This window comes from Dipodomys ordii, unplaced genomic scaffold (genome assembly GCF_000151885.1).
Source record: "Dipodomys ordii isolate 6190 unplaced genomic scaffold, Dord_2.0 Scaffold178, whole genome shotgun sequence".
Lineage (NCBI taxonomy): Eukaryota > Metazoa > Chordata > Mammalia > Rodentia > Heteromyidae > Dipodomys > Dipodomys ordii.
Window position 1 is genome coordinate 845,576 of NW_012267394.1, and position 10,283 is coordinate 855,858.

The following is a 10,283-nucleotide window of genomic DNA, read 5'->3' on the forward strand; positions in this document are numbered from 1 at the left end:
GTGGACCATCTTTGGTTAGTGCTGAAGAGATTAGGCAGAGAGAGATTCATGGATTCTCTCAATGATCTCAACAGAAACCAAGGACAGAGATGAGATTATCCAGAAAAGGTCTGTGAGGCCCCTCTTTTCTAAAGATGTGAATTACATGGTGAATCAAAACATGTGACTCAAAAACCCACTAGTTTTTTGAGACTGTTTTATCAGCAGAAATATTCCTAATTTGGCCTAAAAATGAGATCGGACAAGAAGATCAAAATAGCGGCACTATGGCTCAAGTGGTAGAGCACTAGCCTTGAGCACAAAGAGGCTCAGGGTCAGTGCCTGGGTCCTGAGTTCAAGCCCCAGGACCAGAAAAAATAAAATAGAAAGACCAAGCTATTAGTTTACTAAAATTCTTCAAGCTGAAAATAGACTTCATCTAGTGCGAGGCAACCATAAGTTACTCTCCAAGTTAAACAATCATCAAAAGGGCAGTGGTAAGGGTGCAAAGTAGAGGCCCAGGCATCTCTGAGCAGAGATGCAGGTGTGAGTCAGGAGTACAGAGACTAAGGCCCAGTCCACTGTCTAAGAGGAAAGATCTGGAGATCCAAATGTTAAGAGTCAAGAGATACAGAACTCTGGCCCGGCCTTGAAGCCCATGAAGAATTTGTTTGACTACTTTTTTTTAACTGATTATGTCAGCTGACTCCTTTCTTTTTTTTATTATCTCCTTTATGAAATATGGATGAAAAATTCCCATGCTGAGCCCACTCTTGCTATTTTGGAAGAAAAATTTCCTTTTCCTTGTTTTAGTGGTTAGTTTGTAAGTGGAGATGTATATTGTCCCAAGAATAATGATACACAGTTTTACTTATACTTGATTTAGATAATCTAGATAATGAAATTTGGAACTTTGGAACTAATGATACTTAGATGAGATTTCAGACATAAAGTTGGGGTTATAATGGGTTGAGATGAGAATATTGGAATAGGATGAATGTATCTTACACATGGGTCAGACCAAGATTTGGGGAGGCCAGAGGGCAGATTATAGTGAGCTGAATGTGGCTTCCAAAAACAGCTTTTGTATGTTACTGTATTTGGAAAACATGTCTTACAGAAAATTATATTAGAGATCTTGAGATGGCAACATTATTCTAAAATAATCTAGATGGTGTTATGTATAACTCTATATCACCATAGACATATTTAGAGAAAGGCAGAAGATTAGGAATAAGGAGTAGAAAGTAACATAAAAACAGAGGGAGGGACTGGGAAGATGGCTCAGTGGTAGAGCGCTTGCCTTGCATGCATGAGGCCCTGGGTTTGATTCCCCAGCACCACATAAGCAAAGAGAAAGAAAAGCCAGAAGTGGCGTTGTTGCTCAAGTGGTAGAGTGCTAGCCTTGAGCTGAAGAGCTGAGGGACAGCGCCCAGGTCCAGAGTTCAGGCCCCGCTACTGGACCCCCCCCCAAAAAAAAAAACAGTGGGAAATGTGTCCATAAGCCAAGAAATGCTCATAGCCACCTGAAACTAGACAAGACAAAAAGTCATCTGTCATACCTCTGGAGGGAGTAAAATAATTTGCATAAATGATACTGTCATGTGTGGCAGTAATAAAATATTTTAGTAAGATTTAGTCCTATGCTAAATATGGGTGATAATTTTCAATGTAAAACAAAACTGCAAGTGATTAGAGATCTATACCAAATGAGCAAACATTTTAATTAGGCTCTGAAAGGCTTTTGATGTTTGTGAAAAGCATGTGGAATTGCTTGAAATACAAATGCATAATTTATCAATAATAGTGCTCCATTCTTACTTCTTCACAAGCTAGAAAATAAGGCAAGTTCACATCCAGAAAAGGTGATATAAACATCAGTATTTCTACCTTGACCAACTTGATAATATCGCATGGCAAATACCCCCAATTTGAGGTGTTTTTCTATAACATGAAAAGTTATTAAGAGCCTCAAATATGAAATACCACAAAGACCTCATAAAAGACTTTGTGAATTCAAAATGCAATAGATATTTACATAAATTAATGGAACCTAACCTTTGTGTTAGTTGTTAATAAAAAGAGTGCACAAAATTGATACGTCCTTAAACATGTTTGTGTGTCTATGTGCATGTGTTCATGCAAGTATGTGCATGTATGCTTTTAGATAAGAAAAATGGAAAATTTCAGATATTGTTACTATTTGATTTCTCTAATGTAACAACTCCAGAGTTAAGAATCAGAACTAGTGGTCACTTGTTTATATTATCTCAGATGGTGACTTTTTAAACTAGCCATTGTTCTTGGGTACAAATGTCTATAATGCTCTTTAGAGAAGTAAAAACAGGATTTTCTATATAAGAAATATAGATACAAAAATCTTTTACAGTAATCACAATATTCTGCATGAATTAGTCTTAAAATTATACTCTAGAGAACATATAGCAATTATTTCAACATGTATTTTCAACTTACAGACATGTTAAGTAAAACTTTCACTCTCTCAACTAAAAAAATGTTGAGCTTGTTTTCCTTCTGAGAATTATTATAGCAACATTGTTAAATTTGTTAATAGAAAGTAAGTAAATATGATGATGACTGAGAAATTCACTTGTTACTGAGATATGGAATCACTGCAAAGATATATAGAGAGATATAAATATATGCAAACATATATACATACATACATAGAATTTCTTCTTCAGATCACTCAAGTAGGCAAGGGGAGTAAAAAGGGAGAAAAACAATTCACCTTTTATTGCCTCCTTCATAAGAAATCTGTTTCCTCTCAAGTCTTTTAGAACTCTCTCCACTCCCTTCAAGTGGGTCAAGGGAGAAAGAATAGGGAGGAAAAAAAACACCACAAAATAGGACTCAGTGTTTTTCTTTAAAATCTAAATAAAGGTATTAGAATTTTCAGGTTCATCTCTAGCATAAACATTAAAATGTAGGTTTTTCCTCTTAAAATAGCAATATAAAGTATTAGTATAAACTAGATATCTATGCATAATTAGAAAATACTTCTTTAAGGTTTAAATCATTTTCCCTAACTAATTCTTTAAACTTTGGTTTATTTTTAGCAATGACAAGTGCCTGCAATATCATGCTGGAAAACTAGACTAATGATAAGTTTACTTTCAGCCAAAGTAAATGAATCCATCAGTTTTCACTTGTGACAAGATTCTAAATAATTTGGCTTGGGTAGAACAGTATGTTTGTTGAAATCCCCAAATGGTGGGCAATATGAGCCCCTTTTCAAAACATTAACATGAATATCTTTCTAGACCTTTTCCTTTTAGATACATAATAAATGGTAGAAGCAGATGCTAAATAATTCTATTTCTTTTGTTCTCTTGCTTCTTACTCTTCTTGTTGTTTTGGGGGAGTAGAGCCGGCGTGACCCAGCCATATCAGATTTAAATTTTTTGACAGATTGAATGTTTTTGAAAGCCTTAGAACTCTTCAATTTCTAATACTTTCCTCTTCAGAGCCAGGTTACACAATGACAACTAATATATAGCATTACCCTTAAGTGTAAATGTTATAACCATGACAGTTGTGCTCAAATTAGTATAATTGTGGGAGGAGTACTGTTTACAAACACACACTACTTTATCCAGCTTGGCTTAACTTTACAGAAATGCATTTAGTTGACTCCAACCCTTGAGTGCATGTTTTGTTCTTCTCAAATTATCTGATTTTGTTTACTTAAATAATTTCATATTCTTTGGTATCAGCAATCACTTAGATGACAAGGCTCCTCCATTGTGGCGAGAGCGTGACCTTTCCAAAGGTACTCGTCTGTTATCTGTAAGACAAAAAGGAAAAGAACCAAAAAACGTAGTGAGCTTCAGATCTTGGCTATTTCAGGATGTCAAGTGAAAGGAGGTTTTCAAACATTCCTGAAAAATCACTTAAATGAATGTGTAAATAAGCAACAAGGAGCCCAGATCTGAGGAGTTCACACTGCAGCTGTCTGGCTGAGTTCAAGAGTTCTGCAATCAGCAATAAATGACTTTTCTTGGTAAGCAAAGTCAGAGTGATAAAATAAATAGAAGAATTCTCTCAAGTACAGTCCCCTTGGAAATATCAGGCAACAACAAAATTCCTTGGTAAAGATGTTAAATTGAAAGGATCTATGTTCATTGCCTTTTGTTAGAAAGCACTTCAATTCCCTGTGAGTTTTCAGTTTTATGTTGGTTACCTTTAGAGGACACCAGTTTGGGCAGATCAGAAAAGAGTTGTTTGTTTTTTTTACAATGATTGTATAATATGGCAATCAAAGCAGCTACTGAATTTGCCTGATTGTATGAATTAAACAAATTCAATACATCATATAGTCATTATGGGAATGAATAATAAATGGAACCTAGAATAGGCCCCACCCATCACAGGAAGAATAATCACTGCAGAGATAACTGTTGGCACAAAGCTTGGAAAGCAAAGTTTAAAAGCATTGAAAGTTGCTGAAAATAGTTTTTGCTTTAATAGGAAAAAGGTTTACAGCTCTGCATTGTGATGATAACTACTATATTATTATCACCTCTGTTTTATGCTCAGCTTAAATGCAGTTGATGTGGGTGAAAAATCCCTTTCTGACAAAACCATTATATACTTAGATTCTCTATCTCAAATGAGAGAAGGTCCCTAGAAATAATAACCACCAGCAGCATTTACATAAATGCTAACACTTTACACTTGTTAATTTGCTAATTCACATAACATCCCCGGGAGGTAAGCCCATTTTATTCCATCCTATTATCTCTGCTTTAGTGATGAAGGTTATACAGCAAATCAATGGTAAGATAGGGGATCATACTGCAAGGTTAATGCCTGTCAGGCCTGCTTTGTGCAGTGGCTATATGTTTGGGCCTTTTTAATCTTTTTTCTAAGGTGATGATGCCCAAGAAATACATCTTGCCTGTCACAGGGGGAAGATGGCTTGAGAAGTTCTGAGGTGCCTTTCTCATCTTTTGTTAGCATCTCTTGACTGATTCTGGTTAGCCTGTGGTCAATACACAGTGCAAACAAACTGCTTCCCCTGACCTTGGCCTCATTAAGGAGGGGATAACACTGTTCAAAAAGCAATGTACTCATGACCTTACCTATGTATCTATAACCCCTCTGCACATCATCTTTACAATAAAATTCTTTAAAGTCTACCAAGAGCTTTGAAATGCAATAAATATAACAGGAGGTAAGAAAGCAAGAAGGTATTTTCTGTACTTGAAGATATATCAGAGTGATGGATTATTAGGGTATCCTTTTGAAGATATCATTAAGAAGTCTATTATTCAGTCTGTGATATGGATCACAATTCAGCTAAAAATGTGGAGATAGCATTCTTCGATAAAAGGATTATTACTTAGATGTTCCTAGTTTGCATACAGATTGATTTGGGACTTCTTAGAAAACATTTACAAATGACTTATAGTAAAATGGCTCCTGTTACATTGCTAGCATTTAAGCATGCAACTTTTAAAAGTTACCTGTCATGGGAAGGATCTCCAAAGTCCCACAGGATTCTCCTAGGTTTGTGTTTTGGCCACAATGTGTCCTACATGCTAAGTCAACAGTCATTCATGCCTTCTCTCCAAGAATGCTTCTGCCTTCCTATATAACATTTAGATGACCATTGACACCATCTTACAACTTATCTCCCTTTTATGTGCCTAATAAGTCTCTGAGATAATAATTATGTGAAGAAGAATTTCTGTAAAGGTCACCACTTACATTTTCAAAATGTCAACCCACAACCTTGTTTATGAAAATAAATACTTTTAGAAACAATGGCAACAATTACTTATCTCAGTCTTTTGACTTATTTTCAATTCTCTGTACATATGTTAAAGCAAATTTATTTATAAAATGCATATATTTATATTCTAGACATGTATGGATCAAGCTATAAGTGGAATTCAGAGGTTATCATGAGGCATATATATCTATATGTACACATATAAATCTATATATACATACATACTTATATATATGTATGTGTGTATATGTATATATATATATACAACATTTTTCCATCTGTCTTTATATGTTAATGGCTAGCAATCTACTGATAACATTTTTTCTTTTTTTAGTTTTTATTTTTTATTGTGAAATTACTGTACAGAGGGGTTACAACTACATGGGCAAGATAATGAGTACATTTCTTATCAAGCATTTTAGCCTCCTCCTTTGTTTCCCATTCCCATCCCTTCCCATCCTCCCCCCTGCCCCTCTACCCAATCCTCCCCCCCCACCAAAGTTGTAAAGTTCGTTTTTCCACAAAACGACTTGTATATCTCATTGTTGCAATGGATCCACCTGTATCCCTATTTAAACGATTTGTTTTTTCCCTTCCCCTCCACAAATTATACCAACATCAAATACAGTGAAAGCAGGGGTTATACCATGGGGGAGGGACATACAAAGCAACAAAGAAATCATCTTATAAATGTGTTAGAAACAATCACCTGAAAGAAAAAAAAAACATTTGAATACATATCTTAGGGTTCATTTCCCTAACATCAACTTAATTGACCTTTTCTGCTTGACTCAGACATACTAGTTATTGCAAATAAGTGAAACCATGGGACCTAAGTTTCTTTGGGCCTGGCTTACTTCACTTAATATAATTTTTTCCAAGTCTTTCCATTTCCTAACAAATGGGGTAATGTCATCCTTTCTGATGGAGGCATAGAATTCCATTGTGTATATATACGACATTTTCTTAATCCATTCATCTACTGAGGGGCATCTGGCTTGGTTCCATATCTTAGCTATGGTGAATAATGCTGAAATAAACACAGTCGTGCTGGTAGCTTTAGTGTGGCCTTGTTTGTGATCATTTGGGTAAAAGCCCAAAAGTAGGATTGCTGTGTCATAGGGGACCTCTATATGATAACATTTTTCTTTTTTTTTCTTTTAATTTTTATTTTTTGTGAACATACTGTACAGAGGGGTTACAATTACATGGGCAAGATAATGAGCACATTTCTTATCAAGCATTGTAGCCTCCTCCTTTGTTTACCCTTCACATCCCTTCCCAGCTTCCCCCTGCCCCCCCCCCCAGCCCCCCCCCCCGCCCCGCACCAAAGTTGTAAAGTTTGTTTTCGACATGACAACTTGTACTTCTCATAGTTGCAATGGGTCCACCTGTATCCTTAAACGACTTGTTTTTCCCCATCCCATCCACAAATTATATCGACATGATAACATTTTTTCATGCTGAGAATAATATCTTCTTTGAATTACAAATTGAAAAATCACCTAATGAGTATTTTGAAATACAACATTCTCTGTTTGTGATATTAAAGACTAATAGTCCTCATAGGTTGGCATTCATTTATGTGAAAAGAACAAGTAATAGATATTATTGCCATCGGTGGTAACAGAGTAATTCAAGTGATTGTGAGAATGTTTCCTTTCTTTAATTGTATATAGGTAGAGGTGTTAGGCACTTATGTGATATGATTTGATAGTTGAGATTCTTGAGATTCTACAAGATCAACTCTCAGCCAAATTCACTTTTATTAGTCTCCCAACACTACTGATTCTGCTGTGACTTAGCGGGCAAAACACTAATGGTTTTATCCCAAGCCATCACTAATTTAAAATTCATGTATTTGCTGGGTATGGTGGTTAATGGCTGTAATACTAGTTACTTAAGAGGTGGCGATTGGTAAGATTATATTTCAAAACCAGCCAGGGAATACAAGACCTCATCTCAACCAATAAAAAACTGGGCATATTGGCCTGTGCATGTCACCCTAGCTATGTAGAAAGTAATTAGAAAAATCATGGTCTAGGCCTGACTGGGGTGAACATGGGGTAAGGAGAGAAGAGACCCTATTTGAAAAAGAGTGAAAGCAAAAAGGTCCATGGGTATGGTTCAAGTGGTACAGGGAATGCTCAGCAATTGCAAGATCCTGGGTTCAAACCCTAGTATAGCCAAAACTTTCTACAAAAATTAACAACAGAAATAACAGTTGAATGTCTCATATATCTATGATGTGTAGGGCTTTGTTAATAAGTATTGGCATCCCTTTCTAACTTTCCTGTTGGGATTTTGGAAATGAAAATGAGAAAAATGTGTACTGGTGGGAAGAGGAGTTTTCTATGTGTGTAGATTTATTTATGACATTATGAAAGGAGCTATATAGGAAACTTTCTCTACAAGAAGGAAAAATGACATTATTTTCTTTCTCTGTTTCCTTTCTCCCAATTAATGGACTAGCACATCATAGTAAATAAAAAATTCCAGGTCTAATACATCCTCATGGACTAAGAATTCATAAGACCAATCAATACATCTATATGGTTCAGAAACATGAAGATTCATGCAGTAATATGTTTGGGATGCCAATTCCAAAACATAGCATTCAAATCTATCATAGCTCATTGTAAGCAAAAGTGAATATAGAGCCCTTGGTCATCAGTGGCTTGTTTTTGAAATATGCCCAACATGAAGGCAAACAAATTCTGATATTATGAATGGACTTGGTCAATGAATGAAGTTAAAATGAATGATATAGTTACATCAAAATGTGTATGCTATGGAGTAAAGGTGGTCAAAATGAAATCGACATTCAATTTTTCACCCAAAGGGAATAAAAGTACATGACTCAGCTTTAACATGATTTTTCAGGGTAACCAGTAAAATCAAGCCTCGTCCTACTGTCATAAGAGTTATAAACTTCGTGCCCTTCATTTCTTTATTTCCTTTCTTTCTCTTTCTTCCTTCTTTTTCCTTCCTTCCTGCCTTCCTGCCTTCCTTCCTGTCTTCCTGCCTGCCTGCTTGCCTGCCTGCCTGCCTTCCTTCCTTCCTTCATTCCTTTCTCTTTCCCTCCCCTCTCGCTCCCTCCCTCTCTCTTCCTCTTCCTCCCCTCATACTCCAAATCTCTCTCTCTCCCTCTCCCTTTTTTTCATTTGCTTCTTCTGTGGCTTGAACTCATGCCTGCTTGCCTGCCTGCCTGCCTGCCTTCCTTCCTTCATTCCTTTCTCTTTCCCTCCCCTCTCGCTCCCTCCCTCTCTCTTCCTCTTCCTCCCCTCACACTCCAAATCTCTCTCTCTCCCTCTCCCTTTTTTTCATTTGCTTCTTCTGTGGCTTGAACTCAGGGTCCGGGCACTCATGACACTTTAGCTCTAGGCTAATGGATTACCACTTAAGCCACAACTCCATTTCCAAGGTCTTTTTTTGTAGTGAATTGAAGACAAGAGTGTCATGAACTTTCTTGCCCAGGCTGGCTTAGAGCCACAATCCTCAGATCTCAACCTCCTGAGTAGCTAGGATTACAGACAGGAGCTTTTGCTTTTTAAGCAAAATTTCATTTGGCATTCATCTCAAAACCTTTCTGAGCTTTGCAGTGAATGGATTAAAATCATTACTATATTGCTCTAGAATTCATGTGTGTAATCATTTATTTAGCAACTATGTACAGAACATATGTGCCATGAAATACTTGAATATCAGTAAGTTTGAGATCCATACCCAATCTATATCTTAATTTCCTCCTTACTGAAAATATTCTCAAATAACAGGAGAACAAGCGCAGCCCCGTTATTGCCTAACCACAACATATCATGAGGCAGATTTAAAACCTAAGTATGCAATCTGGCAGTGTGCTATTAATCTCTTAATAACAAAGTATACACAAAAGTCTCTATTTTGCATATTTGCTAAGGAGGGTTCCATCCCAGCAGCATACACAAATACTTTTAGGGCACATTTAAGCACTATTATAATTACAAAACAACCCAAGATACAGCTTGGAAAACAAACTCAGTGAATCCCAGGCTTGTCCTGTTTTTTTTTTTTTTTTAAAGATGGAGTTCTATGTGTTGAGTTACAATGAGCTAAGAGATACTAAGTTTTCTGGTAAGTTGGGGTTTTGTTTTATTTCATTTTTGTAAGGTCCGCTCCTGGATGGCTAGCAGACTCCACCCTCCTCGCAGCAAAGTCTCCACCCATTACCTGCGTTACCTAGGCAACTGGGACACCTGGAAGAGGTCACATCTGCATCCTTTTTTTTTTTTGTCGGTCGTGGGGCTTGAACTCTGGGCCTGAGCACTGCCCCTCAGCTCTTCAGCTCAAGGCCAGTGCTCTACCACTTGAGCTACAGCACCACTCCTGGATGGCTAGCAGACTCCACCCTCCTCGCAGCAAAGTCTCCACCCATTACCTGCATTACCTAGGCAACTGGGACACCTGGAAGAGGTCACATCTGCATCCGCTGAGGTCACATCCGAGTTTGATGTGGCCACACCTTTCCCCACCCATACCCTACATAAGGCCTAGCCCAGGCCCAGAC

General features: G+C 37.1%; 1 protein-coding gene across 1 annotated transcript in view; it reads right to left on the minus strand.

The window, feature by feature from the left end:
• Window positions 1–1,442: 1,442 nt before the first annotated feature.
• The window catches only part of Diaph2 (diaphanous-related formin 2), an 805,268-nt gene continuing 796,427 nt past the window's right edge, over window positions 1,443–10,283 (minus strand). The window contains exon 27 of the mRNA XM_013033825.1: window positions 1,443–3,787. Within this exon, the coding sequence (XP_012889279.1) occupies window positions 3,720–3,787 (68 nt within the window). The 3' untranslated portion in view covers window positions 1,443–3,719. The remainder of the gene's footprint in view (window positions 3,788–10,283) is intronic.